This window comes from Aricia agestis, chromosome 2 (genome assembly GCF_905147365.1).
Source record: "Aricia agestis chromosome 2, ilAriAges1.1, whole genome shotgun sequence".
In the NCBI taxonomy this organism is placed as follows: Eukaryota; Metazoa; Arthropoda; class Insecta; order Lepidoptera; family Lycaenidae; genus Aricia; species Aricia agestis.
Genome location: NC_056407.1, coordinates 12,848,902 through 12,872,889, shown reverse-complemented (window position 1 = coordinate 12,872,889; position 23,988 = coordinate 12,848,902). Strand labels below are relative to the sequence as shown.

Genomic DNA, 23,988 nt, shown 5'->3' with positions numbered 1-23,988 from the left:
AGTCAACCGCAGTGATAACAATTAATTATTTTAATGAGACATTCACAATGTCATTTAAATATAAGTAATAAATTGTACACTTAAAAGTGCAGAAGTATCTGTGCATGCCACTCAAATACTTAATGCATTCTTTTGATACGTAATTTATAGCTAGTAGGTACAGTATAAGATCATGGTCGAAATTTCTTGATAAGTCATCGGATAATATTCTCGCAAGATTTCATTTACATGGTAAATATTTTTAAGTTTTTGCTTATCGATTAGGTATGACATCTTTTTAATCGCAATTACTCAAACTTACACAAGAATCATCTTTAACAATTAATTCAACTTTAACATTTACTATAGGTACCATCAAGGAAATTGATTCCTAGGCAGTTGACGGACCTACGTCATTTGGTCGGCTTATGTTAATTCAATGTTAGCTGTGATCGGTCGAATGGGTTTGACATAACGCGACCAAATTACTTAGGTCCGCCGTCTGCCTAGGAATCAACTTCTTTGATAGTACATCTACCTGAATTGTTAAATCGTTCTTAACGAAAAAGATAGAACTTAAAGTGGATAAAAGGAATGTTATTTCTTTTTAGGCGTTAGGTTTTAGTTTTATACCACTTTAATTTGAGTAAATGACTAGCATAATAAAGCCCCGAAAGCTTTAAAGGATTGAAGGATCACAGAAGTGTCAGACGAAGTAATTACTTGACATTCCATAATATCTAACACTTAAATTATTTACAAAATAATAGTACAGCTATAGTCAGGACAATAATTTAAGGTGGCACCAGCGGTCATTTACCTTTTTAGTGTAGGAGCTATGTGAAAGATACTCGCCTGCATTCTGTTAACATAAGATTAAAATTGAATTCTTGGAAAGAAACAGACTATTATAATTTCATCGGAAAACGTCTTGGTAACTCTTAGTGTCTAAACAATGCAATGTTTTAAATTGCTGATGACACACCATGCCGACATTACGTCGCATTATATTGTATGCGTAGCTCATTTGACATTACGCTATATATTGATTACGTTAATCATGCCGAACTTCGGCCGCGTATTTTCGACCTAGTGTGTTTAGACACTTACTCGTAACATGATAATCTCCAACTATTTATGAGTTTTGAAGTGATATAATTCATACTAAGTTCACATCGTGTATGCAATATACGATATCGCTCCTAGAATATGTTTATATTGAACACATTGTCAATCGCGGTTTGTATAGAAAATGACGGAATATGATAATGTTTTTCGACAGGGAGCCAATGACCGCTACAGACATAATTCCGCGATTTGAAAGATGCTTAAGCATGTATTATATGAAATCTACATCTATGTACATAGAAGGTCCGGAAAATATAATTATTAATTTGGAAAGATTGAGCCAATAAAAGTAGGTCGTATAACAAAAATAGTACTCCGTTAGATTATGCCGAGTTTTTGAGGCTTTTGACAAGACTTTACGTATTCAATAACGTCGTTGATTGGCAATTTTTTGGACGTTACTCAAGCAATTAAAGTCCTCCTGTCGAAACTCCGTAACCGTGCATTATTAAGCAGCCTCTACATGTTGGCCGTGTTTGCCGAACAGAAAAGGACGGCGCTATACTAAAAAAAGAGATTGAATTATTTGCGTCTTTCTTTCTGGTATAGCGCCATCCCCTTTTGTTCGGCAAACACGGTCAACGTGTAAAGGCTGCTTTAGTCGAGCGCGCATCGCTAGACTTTGTCTTCCGGGGTCTGTAAGGGCACGCTGGCCTCCTCCGTCCGTGTGGAGTCTGCGGCTTGTTTGAGTCGCTTTTTGACCTTCTCCTTGTGGAAGTAGAGCCTTAGATAGTGACAGGGGAAGACCACGCAGTCGCCGTTGGGTTCCTCGGCGTCGATGTAGACCCCCCGCACCAGGATCGAGTTGGAGCAGTTGAGGAGGATGAGCAGGGTGAGGCTCACGATGTGCGAACACCAGTTGCTCAGTTTTGGGGTGTCTGGAAAAGTAAAAAAAGTGTTATTGGTTTGTAAATTCATCAGGAGCCTCGTTTCAATTAACGATACCTATGTTTTAACAAGCAATTAAAGTTACAAGTACATTTTGTATCTCTCCGCGTAAGTGAGATAGCAGGCAAGGAATGATATAAATGTAAAGTTCATTTTAAGTTAATTTCTTTGTTCAAAGTAAGACTACTTCTAGAGTAGTTGTGGCACCTTTTAAGCAACGATTGTTGAACCTTAGCGATCGCCATCATCGATTATTCTAAGATCGATGATGGCTAGTGATATATCCTTAAAAGTTACGTAAAACCTAACCTGGGAAGAAATACACGTCCAGCAAGCCCCACACCCCTCGCCACACGTTGACAGTGGCGAAGAAGGACACGAGATGGTAGACGTCAGCTATGAGCAGCCGCGGCGCCCCCTGCAGCCGCGCCACCGCCCACCGCATGGGCGCTTGCACCGCGAACGTTAGCACTACTAGCGCATAGCCCACGATCTGGGAACAATGTAAGTAAACTAGACTATAGAGGTGAAACCGTACTAGGTGTAGGACATAGGTTACGAGTACACGGTCAGTCTGGCATCAGTTCAGTCCACCAGTCTGAGACTGACGCCAGAATGATGACCGAAAAGTACATAATAAAAAAAAAGATCAGTCCGTTAAATTCAAACGGTTACTGTTACACGATCATCCTGCCGTCAGTCTGGATCAGACTGATGGACTGAACTGATCTCAGACTGACCGTGTAACCATATGTCTGATCCAGCGAGCCACGCGACATAATATCACGGCCAAATATTGTGTGAAATTAATTTTCAGTGCACTACCTAACGTTAACACTTTAGTGTCACCTAGCAGCCTATAATTATACCTATTTCTTCAAGATTGCATCGAGGGCCTGAACTTTGATGAAATAGATATAAAAGAGACGGCTAGAGACACCTAGTCCTAGATTGTTGAATACAGCCATATTCAGAGTCGCTTCGCCGATCGCGATCACTCCATAAACGGCTACGAAATAAACGGAGTTAAGTCTACTACATTTTAGTCATATGCCTAGGTCTAGGCCTAGACCTAGCCTAGGGTAGATTTGGGTATAACAGCCTCAGTAGCAATGAATAGGTAAACAGAATTTTAAATCTTAGGTAACTCTAGGTACTCTCTTGTGAATTAGAAAGCAAGCTTATATTGATGAATAGTTAACCACACAAGCATGTCTGTTTTACAATTTAAACAAGATGAAAATAGATGACCATTTGGGAAAGTTATAATGGCACAGACAAATACAAATTTTCGTCGAACTTATGAAAATATAATATTATGATGCTTTTAATTATTTAAAGGACTGGGTTTGTGAAACAAAACTATGAACTTTTTTTTTCTTTTATGAAATACTAGCGGCCCGGCCCGGCTTCGCACGGGTGGACATTGGTTTTTAAATTATTTTTTTTAAATAAAGGTAGTCAATCTTTAAGTTAAGCAGAACATAAAAATAGTTTACATTATTTAGCCTGCAACTACTAGGTATATTATAATTATTATGTACATATAACACATTTTTATTGTATTTTTTTTTATATTTTTATATTTTAAGTGTTATGTTTGATTATTTTATCCTTACCTGCAGAGCTATAAGACTATAGTACATCACTTTGCGATAAGTAAGTATAGTCTATAATTTATAAAGCATAAGCAAGAAGGAATATTTTGGTAGATTTTTCACACAATTATTAACACTTAATACGGTTCCCTTTTTTCTCTCATTAAATATAGCCTATATTCAGCAGAAATAGTGTGGATTAAAAAATATGCATTAATACTTCCATCGTACATCGGCATCGTGGGTATCGCAGACACAATAGATCTTCAATTGTTATGCTGGCAGCCGGCTGCCGCTATTGGAGATTTATAGTTAAAGAAATTAATTAATTATAATAGCAATCAAAAATAATAGTCATTCAAAACTTATTTTAAAAAGTTCTAAAAATATTACTTTCGTAGTCATAACTTTTAAAGCTTTTTTGAAATTAGGATTATAATAATGAAGCACGATAGTCTATATCAAATCAATAAAGCAGCACCCGGCTGTCGCATAACTATTGAAAATTATTGTGTCTGCGATTCCCACGATCGAGGTAATATTTACGTGGACTCTCCGGGCGAGTCTGTGGCACTGATAATTAAATCTCTCCCCTACCGCACGCACACCCGCGCATCGCGCCTTGACGCCCAATTCGCAACGTGCAGCAGAAATCGTAATATTTTAATTTCGCCATAACATTAAAACCAAACGTCCAATTTTAATCATTCAAAGACCAAATATTATCTACATTAACTGTACTTAGTGATGAAATAATTTATTTTGATAAGGGTCAATAGCATGATTTAAATAAACGCATTTAAATATAGTCCAAAAAAAATTCTAGATTTTTTAATAAAAAAATGGTTATTGTGCCTCACTCAACATAGATAGGTATAGTGTGTCGCAGACTTTTTTGTAGATATTTAAAAGATCTATAATTACTTAGAACATTTTATGCCTCTATCTTTTATAGTTTAGGCAGCGTACGCAAAATAAGTAACTTTTCTGATTGATTTTTTAAACCTTGCGTCCGAAAATCCCAAATATCTTACGGAACCTTATATTTTTCCAAAATAAAAATTAGCCTATGTTCAGCAGAAATAATGCAGGATTCCAATGGTAAAAGAATTTTTCAAATCGGTCCAGTAGTTTCGGAGCCTATTCGACTCAAACAAACAAACAAACAAACAAACAAAAAATCAAATATTTCCTCTTTATAATAGTAGTGTAGAAAACGTTTATGAAGCAAAGAGGCAAACGGGTCACCTGATGGAAAGCAACTTCCGTTGCCAACGGACACTCGCAGCATCAGAAGAGCTGCAGGGTAATAGGGGGGTAGGGAAGGGGATTGGAACTCTACGTTGACTTTCATTTCCACCATGTAGCATAATTTTATTTGCAGTAATATGCAACAATCATAATAGGATATTACATCACTGGAATAATTAATATGTCTACCAGAATCTGATGGTAATTTTCGACTGCAGATTTTCAAAAAAATATCCTTGATCATTGGATAAATTTTTATATTTGCATGTTTCACACACAAAATAAGCCACTGAAGGAAAAAATAGGATCAAAATGTTTTATTCCTATGTATTGCTAGAGTTAATTTATTTTCTCACTTTTTGCCATCAGATTATGGTAGACATATTAATAATACTAGCTGTTGCCCGCGACTTCGTCCGCGTGGACTTCAGTTTATAGCGCGCGATGTCAACAAAATTGGTGTCAAAAGCTTTTATAAAAAAAAAAAAAACCCTGGTACCCCTTAAATCAAAACAGCTGTGCAGTGTGCACATAATATTTAATTTTTTTAAATTAAACTTTATATTTTATGCCAAATTTTAAAGCTTATTTAGCCCCCCAATAACTTTATTTATCATTTTCAAAAATTTATCATTGATAGGTTTAAGGTTACGTCCCTGTATATAATATAAAGTACTGACTTATTAAATAACGTAAAAAAGAAATATCAGTCGAAAAAAAAATCGGAATTCGAACGTATGATGATACCACGTCTTATAGAAAGATGTTGGGCAAGCGTTAGCGCGATGTAAGAGACGCACGGCGCCATCTAGTATGAATTTTTGGAACTAACTTAATTTGAACAAATTTTCGTATTTTCACCCCCTTACAACCCTTTTTTCCAGTAAAAAAGTAGCCTATGTCCTTTCTCAGGCTTTAGACTATCTGTATGCAAAATTTCATTACAATCGGTTTGGTAGTTTTGGCGTGAAAGCGAGACAGACAGACAGACAGACAGAGATACTTTCGCATTTATAATATTAGTATAGATATTAGAGACAGCACCAGCATAGACCTGGAACAACCAGTTTTGTTCGAAGTTCCTATCAATATTCATTATTCTGATATGACGCGTGTAACATGTCGGATTTTAGTCGGATTATTTACTGTATGTGAGCGTAGCGCCCTCTACACCGACTTTTGTTTAATATTCAATATTAAACGTTTTTAATTTAATTTAATTGACTAAATAAAACTATTTTGTCGCACAGTTTATTTGCACAGAGGCGCCTTAAGTGAATCTTATGCAAACTCATAACCGCCTTATCACGAAGTTGGTTAAATAAGAATTTAGATAGTTAATAACCATAAACCGTTAATTATATTTACGCAATAAACAGTATAAATATATATCTTATTTGTATAATAATGGAAAGGACCAGTTAAAACGACGTGTGTATAATGATACGGTAATGAGACTACGTTAGTATGACGTATGGAAAGCTTCTATGTTATGTTTATCACGTGATTGTAACATTCATACCATTAGGATCATCCTGATTTGTATTGTAATTTTTTTTTTATGAAATAAGGGGGCAAACGAGCAAACGGGTCACCTGATGGAAAGCAACTTCCGTCGCCCATGGACACTCGCAGCATCAGAAGAGCTGCAGGTGCGTTGCCGGCCTTTTAAGAGGGAATAGGGTAATAGGGGAAGGTAGGGATGGAAAGGGAACGGAATAAGTGAGGGTAGGGAAGGGAATAGGGTAGGGGATAGGGCCTCCGGTAAACTCACTCACTCGGCGAAACAAAGCGCAAGCGCTGTTTCACGCCGGTTTTTCTGTGAGGACGTGGTATTTCTCCGGTCGAGCCGGCCCATTCGTGCCGAAGCATTGCTCTCCCACGTGTAAATAATTTAGGTCTCCCTTATTTATTTTGGATTAAATTAATGCAATATTTTTTTAGATGATCATATTGTTTGGAATTGTAGAGTTTCTACTTCTCTTCATAGCTCTACCTAGGAATTGTTTGTTTGCCTGTGACAGCGTGTGCCCTATTATAATGAATAATAATTAAATGCAACGCGGCGCTCCAACGGCGCTGCCGAAACGCTTAACAATAAAACCAGCCTTATGATTCAAGTGGAAGCAAACGAACGAACAGTATTGTTTCGACTTTCGTTTGATGATTTACTCTCTACGGAGATAAATTTGCTTCCGTATGAAAGACAAAAGATAAGACTAAGTACAACATACTATAAAGTATAAACATCTAAATAATAACAATAACAACAATATGTGACATTCTTGTAGCGTCTTGTGTAAATATTTTGAACATTACGGGCAACAAAATTGACACAAGCATAATATGAGAGAATACGCGATAAGTATTGAAGTACCTGCAGAATATTGTCTGCAGAATTAATAAGACAATATTCTAAGACTATATAGAAGAAAAATATAAATTCTACCCCTATAAAGTCCTAGCAAACATAGGAGCTTTAGAAAAATTGTCATAAGTATAAAACATACTCTCTCTGTTAAAATCTTTAGTATAAATTAAATTTGGCTTGGCTTTGTGATATACCTACTGGTTTTTACATTTTAAGTACCAAAAGCATAAGTTTTTGCTTATTGTTCCTAAATTCTAAATTAAGACTGCTCTACCACGTGCTGAGTACTTAGGCAAAGGTCAAAATGACTGACTACAAAACTTTTACGAATGTGTAGAGGGGGCGTATTCATGGGCAATAATGAATTGCCCATGATAGACATCGATTGCGTATGTTGTAGCTTCTCAAACATGGTGGCAACCTAGTATGCAACAGTGCAATCATAACAAGTAACGCCTCCGTGGTCCAGTCAAGTCAATACCAGCACAACACCTCCGAGTCAAGAGCCACGCTCTTAACCACTGTGGTTAAGAGCGTGGCTCTTGACTTGGAGGTCGTGGGTTCGATTCCCGCGTTAGAAACATGTTATTTCCAAGTTTGGTTAGGACAATGCAGGCTGATCACCTGATTGTCTGACAAGTAAGATGATCCATGCGTCGGATGGGCATGTAAAAAGTCGGTCCTGCGCCTGATCTCTCGCTAGTCGTGTCGGTCGTCCGTCTCACTGGGTTATGAGAGTAAAAGAATAGAGAGTGCTCTTGTATACTGCGCACACACTTGGGCACTATAAAGTCACTCCTGCGTAACTGGCCTGGTTTCAATGAAACCGGACACCGTCACCGAAACCGATGTCATTATAACAAGCAAGATGCTGTTGATTCCCATTACAATGACAATATTGTGGTCACGCTAAGAGTACTGGCAGAATATTATCTGTATTTCTTTCCATCGCATCGTAGCCGTGCTTAGAAGTTGCTGGCAAGATGCTGCTCATTCCCATGGCAATGACAATAACAGTAAAGCCCATTATGTGTTTAACAGAATGTTCACGTTCAATATCGCGACATTGAAATGTGGGTGGACCGTGGAGGGAAACCGGACTCCAGGAGTATTTACCTCATCAACTCTGATCCTTAAACACCACAAGTAGATAATAACGCTATTTTTAGATGCACACTTATTTTACTATGATTACTTGATTACCCTGTTTAAGAAAGTTTTAAATAGCCATTCCATGCAATGGTGAATGAGTTTTAGTTCAATAGACGCAACGTATATATTGTAAGTATATTTGTTAGGATTTTTAGGCCCAATTTCACCAACGTCTGTTAGTATTAAAAGCTTGTTAAAATGACATGTCTTCATTTTCATTTATACAAAAAGCCAGAGGTAAAACGATATTAGTTCGATCGCTAACTTTAACAGTCGTTGGTGAAATTCTTTCGTTTTCTTTTTTTCTAATATTTAAATCGTAGCTCGCAGATGTTCCTTAAAACATTTATTTTTCTACAGACTTTTTTTTTAACTCATTATTTTATTAACTGCAAATGTGTGGACACCCGAAGAAAAATCCGTGAATGTGATGGCTTTGTCTAAACAAAAGGGGCCAGACAAGTACTGGCTTCTGCAGAACTGGCGCCAAGATTATTGGCTCTGTGTAAACTATACTTAAATGATGAGACCAAAATATAAAAACTTTTTATTTGGTCTGAGCCTACTATTATAACATAACTACCGTTAGCAGTCATCCTATTATTGACACCTTAGATTTTTGTTTAAAAATACTAGACTACCTCCAATACGATAATATAAAATTCTGTAGCAGACCACTTTAAGTGCGAATAAATGAGCGTGTTGCCATGTAGAGTTGTTTACGATTATGATAATAATACCTATACGCAAAATTTATGTGTGCTATGTGTATAGGCTTTAACCTTCCATTAATCGTAGTTTTCCCAACACGTTAGCTAAATCAAAGACGTGGTAATGGGCCCAAGAGCGTGTATGTCGGTTAGTAGTGACGGAGTGGCGGCACGGGGACGGAGGAAGAGCCAATTGCGCGCCGTAAGTGGTCACTGACTGTACTGATACATGACCCATATGCGGAAAATAACACACATTGGACCCACAGATTTTTTCGTTAAAGTTTTTTTATCACTGGTAGTGATTAAGAATTAACGCTACAAAGCTACTAGAAGCTACGAATGGACAATAAGTTGTTTTTTTTTGGTAAAAAATGTTTTTTTTTTTAGATAAAAGTAAAATACTTGATATTATTAATAGTAAGTATGAGATTAAATGCTACGAGGCTACGAAGGTTGCTACGAAAAAAAATATTCTTCTATTTTAATATTTATAGTAACCTTTTTATTTATCTGAGTCACAAGATAGAGCGTTATTAGCTTCTCTGATTTGAAATGTTAGATAACAATAATAAAAACGAAAGTGTCTGTCAGTCTGTAACATCATCACAACTAAACCACTGAAACCATTTGAATTAAATTTAGTATGGAGATACCTTGAGTCCCAGAATCGGACAAATAGCCCAGTAGGGTTTAGTTCAGCCTTGTATGGGAAGCTGTAATTAATTATAGTCAGATTTTTTGTACCAGTGTTTAAGGAAGTCACAAATAGCTTAAATTCAAAAACTCGACCAAATCCGACGAGTGCGTTAGCCGCCATATTGGTTTGAAGGTCCAATCTTTTTTTAGCTATATCTCCTTTATTTTATTTTTTTACGACAAATAAGTGAAATTTCAGACAAAGGTATCTCTTGATCCAAAGGCACTAAACACACAGACTTCAAACGAATGAAAATTGAGAACAGAATTGGTTGAGGTTTAGTCGAATTTCTAAAAAGGTGCTAATGAAGAATAAGAATTATTTCATACTTTTTAGATCATATTTTAAGACTAGTAATTAGTATTGTTTTTACTTCCGAAGTCGGTTTAAATTTTTTGTTAAAAAAAAAAAATAATATCTATGGACGCTTCACACCACGTCAGTCTGGCCCCGTGCTAAGTACCTGATGGACTTGTGTTACGGGTACCAGACAACGGAAATATATTTAATACTTTTATACTATACATATATTTAAGATTTTTATTATATGATACACATATTTAATACACATCCATGACCCAGGAACTTTGAAAACTTTTTATTCCGTCGGCGGGATTCGAACTCGCGACCCCCGGCTTGAGGTACCGACAGCCTACCAACTGAGCCACAGAGGTTGTCTTAGATAAAAATAGCTATAATATTGCTCAGTATACAGGTATTATAGCTATTTTTATCTAATAGGCCTACAAGGTACATCCCTGACCTACGCATGCCTGAACACTGGAGTGATGAGTATTCACGCACGTTCGTTTTCCAGTTCGCTCTATACAGGGTGTAACAAAATAAGTGATAATACTTTAGGATGTGTACCTGTTCCTTGTAGAGAGTTTACTGTGAAAGTAGCAGCGCTGAAAGACCAACAATTTTTTTCACTTTTGTATGGAGAAATTCGTGACGCTCAGGCCTTGCCCATACAAAATTTTAAAAAAAATCGTCTTTTGGTACGTAGTCTTTACAAAACCTATTATGTTTGTTTTCAACTTGATACAGAAGCATGTACTATTTTTTGGCTATCAAACAGTTCTTGTCATGAATTCGTTGTTAGCTAATCCATTAAACGCGTTGTTAAAAGGCTAAACTGCCTTTAACAACACGTTTAGAAAAACCAATCATTAGTTCTATCGTGTAGATAAATTATCCACTTTAATCAGATACCTATACTGGGATTATTGGGCACTTTATGTACTATCAGAGAAGTTGATTCCTATGCAAATCGGGGACCTAAGTAGGTTGGTCGCGTTACGTCAAACCCAGCTGACAGATCACAATTAACATTGAATTGACATATTCGACCAAATAACGTTGGTCTGTCAATTGCATAGGAATCAACTTCCTCGATGGTACATATGTATAGAGCTAGTCATCGTTTCAAAATAATGTCCTAATAATAAAAGATCAATAAGCTAAATAAAGAGTTAGTGCATGTAAATATCGTAACACATTGGACCTCAATGGTAACCATGATTGCATAAAACATTACATCTATAATCGTTTAATGTTCGGCTGCCTTACTGCCGACACAATCAAAATCGAATCGAGAATCGAATCAGCTGGATCTCAAAGCTTTTGCTACTTCTGACATAATATTATATACTAGTGCAAAACCGTGCTGTCGCTCAATTTGGAACTAATTCGATTTCAAGGGTTTTTCCCACTCCTGACAGCTAAGCTATACGCGCGATCGTACTGCAGCTCAATTTTAACACTAATCAGACTCGTCAATCAAAATCGTGTCCGTATCGGGGGTAAGACTGCTGATTTATACTCACCAAGGAGGTCCAGCACGACTTGACGACGTCGTTAGGATACAAGAAGATGTCCAGCAGCGCCCAGGATCCTCGCCACACGAACACCACCAGCGAGCCCACCACCGTCACCGAGAACACGCAGTCCAGGATGTACAGAGCTGTCTCTCTGCTGCTCTGTAAAGAAATTCGTATACTGTAATTTCGATAGCTGGGAAGTTATAGAAAATACTTCACTTGCAGCTCACGAGTAGTGAATTGCGAGCTGACGAATTGTAGATAAGAGTAGCTAATGTAGGAGAGCCATGCTTCGGCACGAATGGGCCGGCTCGACCTGAGAAATACCACGTTATCATAGAAAACCGGCGTGAAACAGCGCTTGCGCTGTGTTTCGCCGAGTGAGTGAGTTTACCGGAGGCCCAATCCCCTATCATTATCCCTTCCCTACCCTCCCCTAATTCCTTCCCTTCCCTTCTCTACCCTCCCCTATTAACATATTCCCTCTAAAAAGGCCGGCAACACCTGCAGCTCTTCTGATGCTGCGAGTGTCCATGGTCGACGGAAGTTGCTTTTCATCGGGTGACCCGTTTGCTCGTTTACCCATTTATTTCATAAAAAAGTCTCGATCTCTTCAAAAATAAAAAGCTTGATCAAAATTGGTTAATTCGTTTAGCAGCAACGATGTCAGACGCACATAAAGTCGTGCCGAACTTTGTAACACCTTACATTTTGTCGTGGTTTACAAACAGAGAATAATTAGTTACAATAATACACGTTTCTCGTCTTCTGCGCGTTTTCATCGCGTTTTGGAAGATATAAAGTTTAAAACTTTAGGCTGTCCTGCGTTTGCTGAGCGTTCAACTTGCGTTTGTATCGATACAAACGAGCGTAAAGAAGCGTCGTATGGAAGGGCCCTTAAGGTTTTTTTTCTTTTAAAAATTTAAAATAATATAACACATACTATTCTTTACATTATTCTAAATTGTTACTAAGGACCTTACTTGACTTACCTAATAAATAACATATACATTGATCGAGAGACTAGATCAATGTACACAAGATTTTGATCCACATTCTAGACTCACATGCCTTTACAATAATATACAAAAGCACAAGCAGAACCTCTACGATTGAACATGATTTGTGCGATTTTATGTGCTATGTCAAACATCTTAGGACATACATCTAATAGGACCTCTACAATTAAACATAACTTATGCGACCTTTATCTTAGCTATTCAACACGCAAAAATTATAAGCATTTCTACGCAATTACCTACCGTTTGAAAGTACGTTGGTGCCTCAAAATAATCATCCGACGAATCCACAATCAAACAAAATGGCGGCGATATAACATTCCTCAGAGCTTTTATGTACATTATCGCGACCGTCGACACAAAGGTCGAAAACAGGATGGACTGAGAATCTTCTATCATGAGATCTAGAAGATTCCACACGCCGCGACATGCGGCCACGTTTATAATTCCACCCAAGTAGGTGTACGATCGGGTGAGTAGAAAGTAGTAGAACTTTCCCATGGTCTTTGAAGTCAGATTTTGGTCGCAGTAGTCCTGGATCAGGCATAGAGCAAGACCCGGTATGATGCCGAGCGCGATGGTGAAGTAAGCGCTCCAGTATGGCTGCTCCGGGTAGATGTACAGATCCATCAAACTCCATGTGGCCTTCCAGAATATGATCGACAGCGGTCCCACTATGAACATCGTAAGAAACACGTCCGCTTGCTCCAAGAACTGCTCGCTTCGGATCCGATTTAGAACCTCCTTTTTGTCCAACATGATCGGTGTCGAAAGAATTTGTTCGATTCAGTATTCCTGCGTAAATTTGTAATGTTTTAGTCGTCGTATTATTTTTAGGGTTCCGTACCCAAAGTGTAAAAACGGGACACTATTACTGAGACTTCGATGTCTGTCCGTCTGTCTGTATGTCTCCAGGCTGTATCTCAGTAATCGCTATAGCTAGACTTCTGAAATTTTCACAGATTGTGTATATCTCTTGCCGCTAGAAAAACGAAATAGAATAAGTGGGGTAATAATACAAGAAACGTGATTTTTTGGCCCTTTTTGCTCTATGTCAATAATGGAAACAGGTAAGCACTTGAATATTTCACAAATTAAAATAAAATAAAAATTTAAGGGGTGCTTCCATACATAAAATACAATTTTTGGCCTATTTTTGCTCTATAACAGTACATAACCCTTCGTGCGCGAGTCCGGCTCGCACTTGGCCGATTGTTTAGTCCTAATTTAGTTTTGAATAGGAGCTACATCACAATATCATATTGTTATGATTCAAAGACGCTAAGTTGGTAAAACTCGTATTATTATAGACATTCATCATTTATTTAAACTATTCATTACGATTACGTCAACTGAATTACGATAGGTAATAATTATGATTATAACTTTCAGTTATTATTTTTAAGGTTTAATATTTCATGCATTTGCTCTTATTTGTTTTTATTATAATACTAGCTGTCCCGGTGAACTTCGTGTCACTTTAGAACCTTCCCTGGACTTCTACGAATATTTTAAGACTAAAATCAGCCCAATCCGTTCAGCCGTTTTCGAGTTTTAGCGCGACTAACACATTTGAAAATCCATTTTTATATAAAAGAAGATTTAAAGAAATAGACTTCCTTCAAAACATCAAAAATTATAAGTTAAAAATATATTATTGAATCTACCTCTTACGAGAAATTTCCAGAAGTTTAGTGAAGTCGAAACGCTTCGTAGCAGTACTACGCCGTAGTCATCTGATGCGGGAGATATTGTCAATTACTTTCAAATGAATCGGTTGATTCATCGAGACTGGTAATAAAAAAGCTTCTTAAATACTTTACTTGGAACTCTGAGGTCAGTTGGGGATTCAAAATTCAATACGGTATGTTCAAATGGACCGGTCTAATTTTCATAATATCGACGAAGGAATAGTACAAATCCCTTTTGCAAATACGGTGTCGATTCACAGACCACATCGAGACGGTCCTACCGTTCCGGCCTCAGACACAAACAGACAGACACACAGGCGAACGCAAACGTATATAGCTCGAGACTGTGTAGATAGTCATGTAAATAACAATTTTATTTTTATATACTTAAGTCCTTTATTTGCCTTTTGATAGGCGTGTATTATTGTAGGGATTATAGCGCTTTCTCTCGTTAAAAATATGCTTCAGATTTCGAATATGCATGTGGTTATGTTTTTTATTGTCGTCAGACTCAGAGATAAGTTAAGGAAGGATCCTGTTTACATGATTTTACACTTTATGTTTTATAGCAGACTTTAAATATTTAAAGCATTTAGCGAGCAGTTTTCTTTGAAAGTATATTATTAGTATTGAAACAACCACTTTAAACATAAGTACAATGTAGACGTACATTTGTACATCTACACCGTTATTTTTTTAAATATTTTTGAAGAAACGGTACCGATTTATACTTATATTTACAAAAATAAAATGTTTACTTAAAAATAACATGATGATCTTGTTAACTTTTAGTCATTAAGTAGATGATTTTTCGCGTTTTTTTTTCAAATTCCATAGACAATAGATATGCTTCTTAATATTACTATTACACTTTTAAAATTATTTTAAATCTTTAATTCTATTTTTAATATGTTACATACATATTTCCTTAAAATTTTTAGCTCTATCACTTTTAAGGTTTCATTAACAAGAAACCAATATTTTCGTAGCGTTTCGTAGCAGACAATATTTAATATTTCAAATTATTGATTTTCAATTAGCATGATTTAATTTGTTGAGATAATAGTATCACTTTTATTAATTGTGTTATTAGGTTTGTTTATTTAAGTACATAATTAATTACTAGTTTCAACAGCATCTCTTGATATTTTAACACATTTGGGGTAACATAATAAATAGTTAAAGTTACCGTTGGTTATTTTGTAATGCAAGTTCGAATATCACCTATCTGTTATTTATGTTATTTTGTTTTAGAGTTTTGATAAGGACGATAAGAATTGCATAAAAGATTTAAGATTCTTAACCTGCACTCCGCAACGAGCGAGCCTGCGGTATATCACGTTCTGGATTTAAATCGGATACACTGCAGCTCGTGCAATACTAAGGCGTCTCACTCTTATCACTCACGACGTCTCACAGTATTCGAAGTTTACGGAAGCATCGACTAGAGCTCCGAGGATTACTATTATCGGCCGAACGAGGAGCGCGACCGGGATCAAAACAAAGGAGACGGAGAAACTTTCCGACACAGCCCCGACCCGCGCCTCCGACCTAAAGTCGTCATCGTACTCACCTCGACGCCATCAGAGCACTTAACACACGTGACGGGAGTAATTCGTTCCCTGTGTTTTTTTAAACCGAGCTCACTCCGCGACCGACACTCAATACGGATCCTAATTTTACAAACTTCGACGGGGCGTACTAACCGTTCGGAACATAGTGGGCACATTGAAATAGTCCTGCGGCGAGTCGACGGCGACGGCGAAGGGCGCCGCGCAGATGTTGCGCAGCACGCGCAGCGCCGCTAGCGACAGCGTGGCCGCCGCCGTCGTCGACATGAGCGTCCTCGCGCTGTCGCCGGTGCACTCGTTGAGGAGGTTCCACACGCCGCGCCACGCGCCGACGCACGCGACGCCCGCCACGTACGTGCACGCCCGCGACGCCGCGTAGTACGTCAGCCGGCTGCGCTCGGGCGTCAGCCGGGCCGTCAGCTGCGCTTGGAACACGCAAAATATCAGATCACAGCACAGGCCGAAGGCGGCGCACGCGGCGGCGCTGAGCACGGGGTCCGACGTGAGCACGTACAGGTCCAGCAGCGACCACGTCGACTTCCAGTAGGTGACGACGGCGGGCGCGACCACCACGCTCGCGAACACCACGTCGGCGAACTCGAGCAGCGCCGAGTGCGCCCGCGACCCGCCGGGCAGCGTGGCGCCGAGCCCCGCGGTACTTCCACGCATGTCTGATTGACGACTGTGCCCGGCTGCGGGTTCAGACCGACTACACATTACGTGTATATAATTGTATTATCATCGCGTCCCGCGCCGACTGACGTACCGGCTACCGTCGGGATGGCTCCCTCGCCGGGCGCGCCGTGTACTTTCTCCACTGTTTAGTACAGCGCCGAGGACGGGAGATACCGCGGAACGCTTAATGCCGCGAGAATCTCTACAAATGTCGTAAAAATATTGTGTGCTGTTCAATTATTAACACTTTTTATCATCGTATGTTTATTGTGGGATTACTGTGCCGTGCTTCTATCTGAATTTTACTTTGATATCTGCACAAATGTGTGGTATTTCCATATTCCTCTCACCACCGAATTCGAGTTGGATACCTTGTAGAGCAGTTTTTTGTTAAAAATATTTATTTCAGATAGTTTAGATATGTCCTTACAGAATACAACAATCGTACTGTCATATTATTGTCTAGAATTTACAAGCTATTTCAAGATTGGTCTGATTCCTAGTATCAAGTATTTGCACAGTTTATCTAGTTATAGGAAGTATAAAATCCTGTATAGTGCATACATAACCGATAACATCGGATATTGTTATGACGTTGTATAGGTATTAACTGTATGTTAAAGGCTTAGTACGATGAATGGTTCAATATAAGATTGCATGTGCGTAAGTCGTAACAGAAGATCAGTTTTAGCTTTTATTTGCAAAAGCTAAAACATACAACTTCATAAGGAAAATCTTGGAAAAACATTGTCACACAAAACACAACCTATGGTTTTTTTATTAGTGACTGTCGGTGTTGATCATATTGTGTTGATTATCTGTTCCGGCTTCGCTACTGATTGCTTTTCGCAACTTGCTCCCGCCACTCGGTCCGCGGTTATATTATATATATATATATATATATATATATATATATATATATATATATATATATATATATATATATATATATATATATATATATATATATATATATATATATATATATATATATATATATATATATATATATATATATAAAAGGAATCTCGGAATCGGCTCCAACGATTTTCATGAAATTTAGTATATAGAGGTAGTAGCTAGGAATAATTTTTAGAAAATGTCATTTTATTCGTGTTTTATCGAATACCGAGCAAAGCTCGGTCAAATAGCTAGTATATCTTTAATGGTGTCTGTTGTTATGACTTCGTCTATTTCTTCTTCTGTTTTTCTTCTGAGTGTTCAATAAATGAGACATTCTGTAAGGCAGTGCAGAACTGTTTGAGTTGTTAAGTTGTCACATTTGCACGCTTTCTCCCTCAGTTTAAATCGGTCCAAGTACTCTCCATAGCCTCCGTGTCCTGCAAAAAGTTGTGCTGACAGGTTCGCTTTCTTCACTTCGGAGAGAATCTTGTACGTTGAAAAAATATGTTATTGTTTTTCCGTTTCTTTCGGTATTATATTATTGTTTTTGATATTTATCTAGTGTGTTCTTCCTTAGTTTTTTTTCCTACTACCTACCTACTTATTAGCTTTTTTAAGTTTCCTCGCTATTTTCGACCTCACAATTTACAGGCATTGACCTTCCCATTATCTATGAGGCGACTAGAGGCTCGGACCTCTTTGTGATGTCAGAGAATCCTGTCATTATCGATAGGTACGCACTTCCTGGACGTTAGCGGCTATTGACCAAGGACAAGACGACAGCTATGAAAATTAATGAAGCGTTTTTCTTTAGAATTATAGTGATCCTTCTAAACCCTAGATTACAGGCGAAACCAATTTTCTTAATTTCTCAGTAGAAATAAGCGCATGTATGAAAAATTTAAATCTGTTTAAAACCTTCAGACACGCGGTCGATATGCTGGGTGAAGTTAATTCAAAGGAAGATAATGGACCTACGTAATTTAGTCGAGTTAAGTGGCATTGATAGGAGACATAACCCGATCAAATAACATAGGTTAAACAACAGCAACAACCACTCCCTATGAATTATTTTTTCTGATAGTACTCAATACTCATCTATTAGTAGATATTATACTGTAAATGGTTATTTATGTATGTTAATTAACTTTTGATACTTACTTTACTTTGGAATCTCGTGGTGAAGATGTATGTAGCTTCTTTACCATCTGTCACAAGGAAGTACGGTGAAGCGAGGATGTTCTTAGAGGAACGCAGTATTGTCGCGGCCAAGTAGATTAATATTACTAAAGCGGCGATTACAACAGGCCTGAAAAGAGAAGACAATAATGAATTAGTTTTGAAAAACTTTCTTATATTTACCTGAAGGTAAATGAAAGAAAAGATCTGCTAAATCCTACGCAAAGCACGGCGCGAAAACTCTACATTTTCCCGGACAAATTTTCGAGGACCCAAAGTGACAAACTTAAACAAACATTCAAATAGATACAGCGGTTTAACCGTTAAGAGGTAGCTGCTACCAGACAGACAGATAGACAGAGAAATTGTGGCGTATTGATAATAATATTTACACAATTTCGATGAAAGGCACTAAATATCAGTCCAATTAGTCATGATAAATATTTCTGAAGCAAATAGATATCTCATAATTTGAGCTCTGGGCTATAAAAAGTCTTTATAGAGTTTCACCTATGTGGATCTTTGTCGTCTGGTATAATAGCGACGACGGTAGCATCGAAGAGTCCCCACCCTCCCCTCCAGTGCATTATGTTGGAGAGTATGAAGATGTATGTGTAAATCCGGGATAAGATACGCTCGTACAGCCACCGCACAGAATTGTTCGCTGGTTTACTCTTTGAACGCACTAAAAGTTGAGATCTGGAACAATAATAATATCAATTGCACATAGATTTCTACGTAATGTTTTAAATTATAAAATAACTTTTATGAAATGATGATTCATTTCAGATGTCAGGTCATACTGAAACAAAATTAAAAAAAATACAAATGAAACGACAAATAGCATGACGCTGCTTGATCATCATTGCATGATGACGATCAAGCAGCTGATCGCTGTACTGATTAGGAGGAGTGGGAGCGTCTTCTAGTCATGTTTACAAGCAACTCAAGATCTTAGGAAAACACTCTTTGAAGTCTGCAAATAAATCTACTCTCTACAACGAATAGTAGCATCTTGTAAGTATTACATAGTCTCATATGTAGCGATAATATAACAGGATTAACACCAAAACCGCTTTGTTGCAGTCCGCACTTGCCCTTTAACGTGATTTAGTTAAGGCCATCCCCCGAGCAAACGACCTTGACCATACATTTGACGCGTTGCCGAGATCGCTCAAAAATCCTATTTTTTTTACTTATCTTAGTTCAAAATTGATCTAAAAAAAAATTAAACGGGGAATATGTAGTTAATGAAATTGTCTATCTATTGTCGTGTGTTTCAAATAAAAAAAAAAAACTAGGGAGATGCTGAAAGTAAGCTTCAATTTTAATAAATTGGTATTACTTTGGAAGCTAATACTATCATGAGTAAGTATAATCAACAAAAATAATTAAAAAAAAAAACGGGGAAAGGAATGTTGATAATATACTGAAGATTATTGCTGTATTTTTATTACAACTTTGTAGCTTTCAAATTATGAGTTTATAAGGCTCTAAATACGGTAAACTACGGAATCTCCGTAGGGGATGGGCCTTAATTCCACTTTGCAGTCTCTGTTGACATGCTGGCGAGTTACAGAATACTATGAATTTGTTACCCGTCTACAGTAAAGCCAAAAGGAATGGTTATTTTAATTTAGAACTCAATGTAAGTACCTACATTGTACGCAGAAGTAAGATTTATCGTGGAGCCTAAACTATTTACCAGGTGGTAATTAATCCGTATAATGATAAATTCATACTAATAGCTTCGGCTTCGGGCCTTAACCTTCCAATATCCATAGTCCTTACTCAAGATAATGAATGCGAACTCACAGAAAACCGGCGTGAAACAGCGCTTGCGCTGTGTTTCGCCGAGTGAGTTCTCACCAAGTATAATAATAATAATACTCCCCACACCGGTTTCGGTGACGGTGGCCGGTTTCATTGATACCAGACCAGGTAGGAGTGATTTTATAGTGCCCAAGTGTGTGCGCAGTACACAAGAGCACTCTCTATTCCTTTACTCTCATAACCCAGTGGGACGGAAGACCGATACGACTGGCGAGAGATCAGGCGCAGGACCGACTTTTTACATGCCCAACCGACGCATGGATCATCTTACTTGGCAGACAATCAGGTGATCAGCCTACATTGTCCTAAACAAACTTGGAAATGACATGTTTCCAACGAGGGATTCGAACCCACGACCTCCGGAGTCGAGAGCGACGCTCTAACCACTAGACCACGGAGGCGTTACTCACCAAGTAGTAGGGTAGGAAAAAGCGTAAGGGATTGGGCCTCCGGTAAACCCCTTACCAGAGGCCCAATCCCTTATGCTTTTCCCTTCCCTACTCTCTCCTATTTCCTTCCCTACCCTCCCCTATTCCCTTCCCTATCCTCCCCTATTACCCTATTCCCTCTCAAAAGGCCGGCAACGCACCTGCAGCTCTTCTGATGCTGCAAGTGTCCATGGGCGACGGAAGTTGCTTTCCATCAGGTGACCCGTTTGCTCGTTTGCCCCCTTATTTCTTAAAAAAAACAGCGAACTTTACGCTTGAGCCGCTGTACCGATTTTGACGCAACTTGCTTTGAGTTTGGGGGAGCGAAAAACTAGTTTTCCTTTCCCCCGCCGCAAACTGAGTTGTAGTGTATAGCGATAGAGTGGGCAGTAATATTTTGATAGCTGTTGGATTACTTAAATATTTTACTTCTTATATTATCTAACTTATTGTGATCTTAGATAATCTCTTTGTGCCAGGCGATAAATCGTTTTTTTCTAAAACAAATCTTCCTGAAAACACGCGTTAGAGGTGACTAAACCTATATTGACTTTTTACTTGACACTGATACGTAGAGGATAAAGATAAACTTATTAACACTGTTATGTTAAACGCAATATTTACTATTACATTATGTGATGCACGCAGCGATAATAAGCCGATTTAGATTAATTTATTATAATGTAAAAAGGTTTGTCATAACTCATAATAAATTATTTTCTATCCTTATAGTCAGATACTTATTTACAAAATTTACAAATTACAAAATTAGAAAGAGCCACTTTAAATTATTGTATGTTGCTGCATTTAAGAAGTTGATCGACTGGATTCGTCATCGACCAAATTTCAGAAAATTTGGTTCATCGGTTTAGGCGTGAAGAGGTAACAGACAGACAGACAGACACACTTTCGCATTTATAATTTAGTAAATATGGATTTTATAATATGCACTCACCTAATTAACGCGAAAGATATGTGTATAACGATGCCCAAAATGTAGGTCTCTGCGTATGGGAAAAGTTTGGCGTTGAGCTCCATGATACCCCAGGTTCCCCTCCACACGCTCACCACCTGGGGGGCTACCACGAAACACGAGAACATGGCGTCACCTGAAATGTTACATATATATACCTGAAATGTCATATTGATTTTTAGCCTAGTAATTTTCTTAATATCGAATGAATATTATAATAATTAAAAACGGTGTAAATATATACATGAAACAAGTACATAATGCGCATAACTTATTATGTATTCCGTTTTTTTTAATTTCATTGTAACAATAGCTGTAAGTTTTCCATGTATCTTAAAATAAAATAACATTAGTGCTAGTCGATTGTTTTCAGCGATTTTCAAAATTGTGTAAAGTTATTACACCTTATAATTTTACTCCACTTCACTCAAGACTTTTTAAATAGACACACAGATTGCTAAATTAAATAACATAGTGGAGTAATAATTTAACATAGTGGAGTATACTACTGTTTATGTTAAGTTTAGTATGTAATTTCTTTTGTGATTTCTTAGTATACTTGTTTGTTTTCCTAATAAAATAAAAATAGCAAAAAAAAAATAGTTACTACGTAATCCTAACAGTTCCTTTAAATAAGTAATTGGTACCTGTACCGTACCGTAAGTAACTTGGTTGCATTGAAACTGTTCGTCCTCCTCTGGTTCGCCCTCAGAATTCGCCTTTACTATTTTAATGCCATCAACTTCTGATAGTAGCTTATCTTTAGGTTGCGATGACATCTGAAAAATACATCAGGACCTTTCAGGATGTATATTCAAAACATGGTTAGCTTCCATTTTCATAAAATTGTTTAAAGTTTTCAGGAAACAATTACAAACATTACTTAAGATTTTCATCTCGTAGGTATTTATTTTATTTGTGATATGTACCCATAATAAAATACTTAGGTACCACTTCTAAAAACTTTTTTAACTTTAAAAATCACTACAAGTTAAACTTTCAAAATAGGATATTATGTAATATCTAATAGATACATTATTATATTATTATTATTATCATTAATATTATTATTATGCAATTTATAAAACAATAAATGTATATATTTATTTATTATATGTATAACATATTATACTCTATTCTATTAAATATACATATACACATATATATATATATAAAAAAAAAAAATAAAAAAAAAAGTGTCCATGGCGTGATAGACCACAATTAATTAAAATTCATAATATTATTTCAATTATCCTTGGTGCGAAAAATCTAAATAATAAAATAACAAAAAAAGGATATGGACGAACAGTCTATAGACGGCCCCAATTTTATAATAAAAAAAAAATAAAAAAAAAATAGATACTTACACATCCAGAAAATTCTAGTATTAATTCCATTCACTACTAATGTTATTATAATGAATACCTATAATAATTATTATAATTTCCACACACAAAAAGTCGCATTGTACCTACCTCGGCACACACACACAGATCAACTGAAAGCACGCCTTTCAAAATGTATAACTAACAAGTGACTAGCAATCAGCATTAGATTTACGCCAGAATCCTTTGTAATCCACTGTCCACTGATTTGAATAATGACGACGTCATGATATTACTAACGACGAAAAGATTTTGATACGGTCTCTTGTATTTTGTATAAATGTTACAAAAACAATAAAATACAAATAAAAACAATATTATAATTAATACCCAAAATAATTATTTTTTAAGTTTTTTGTAAAAATACGGCGAACCCAAATTTTGGATTGACAATTCGCAAGGTATTATTAATATTGTGTCTTCCGCTTGTGTTCCATTTTTTGGGCCTGTCCGCACACACGAATTTTAACCGCGTGGATATTTTCACGCAATTCTTTTTTTTTTAATGTGATAAGGGTGCAAACGAGCAAACGGGTCACCTGATGGAAAGCAACTTCCGTCGCCCATGGACACTCGCAGCATCAGAAGAGCTACAGGTGCGTTGCCGGTCTTTTAAGAGGGAATAGGGTAATAGGGGAGGGTAGGGAAGGGAACAGGAGAGGGTAGGGATGGGAAGGGAATAGGGGAGGATAGGGAAGGGAATAGGGTAGGGGATTGGGCCTCCGGTAAAC

The 23,988-nt window shown here is 37.3% G+C and overlaps 2 protein-coding genes across 2 annotated transcripts; both read right to left on the bottom strand.

Annotated features, from left to right (window-relative positions):
* Nucleotides 1–1,643: 1,643 nt before the first annotated feature.
* Nucleotides 1,644–17,236, bottom strand: LOC121739444. The gene is made up of 4 exons (XM_042131930.1): nucleotides 16,017–17,236; nucleotides 11,607–11,759; nucleotides 2,305–2,488; nucleotides 1,644–1,985 (listed from the first exon to the last, which is right to left on the bottom strand). Exons 1-4 carry the CDS (start codon nucleotides 16,596–16,598, stop codon nucleotides 1,723–1,725), a joined length of 1,182 nt encoding a protein of 393 aa, XP_041987864.1. The 5' UTR covers nucleotides 16,599–17,236; the 3' UTR covers nucleotides 1,644–1,722.
* Nucleotides 13,321–23,391, bottom strand: LOC121739451. Its single transcript, XM_042131941.1, has 6 exons — nucleotides 23,348–23,391; nucleotides 22,531–22,651; nucleotides 21,855–22,008; nucleotides 19,149–19,337; nucleotides 18,621–18,768; nucleotides 13,321–13,414 (listed from the first exon to the last, which is right to left on the bottom strand). Exons 2-6 carry the CDS (start codon nucleotides 22,649–22,651, stop codon nucleotides 13,406–13,408), a joined length of 621 nt encoding a protein of 206 aa, XP_041987875.1. The 5' UTR covers nucleotides 23,348–23,391; the 3' UTR covers nucleotides 13,321–13,405.
* Nucleotides 23,392–23,988: the final 597 nt, after the last annotated feature.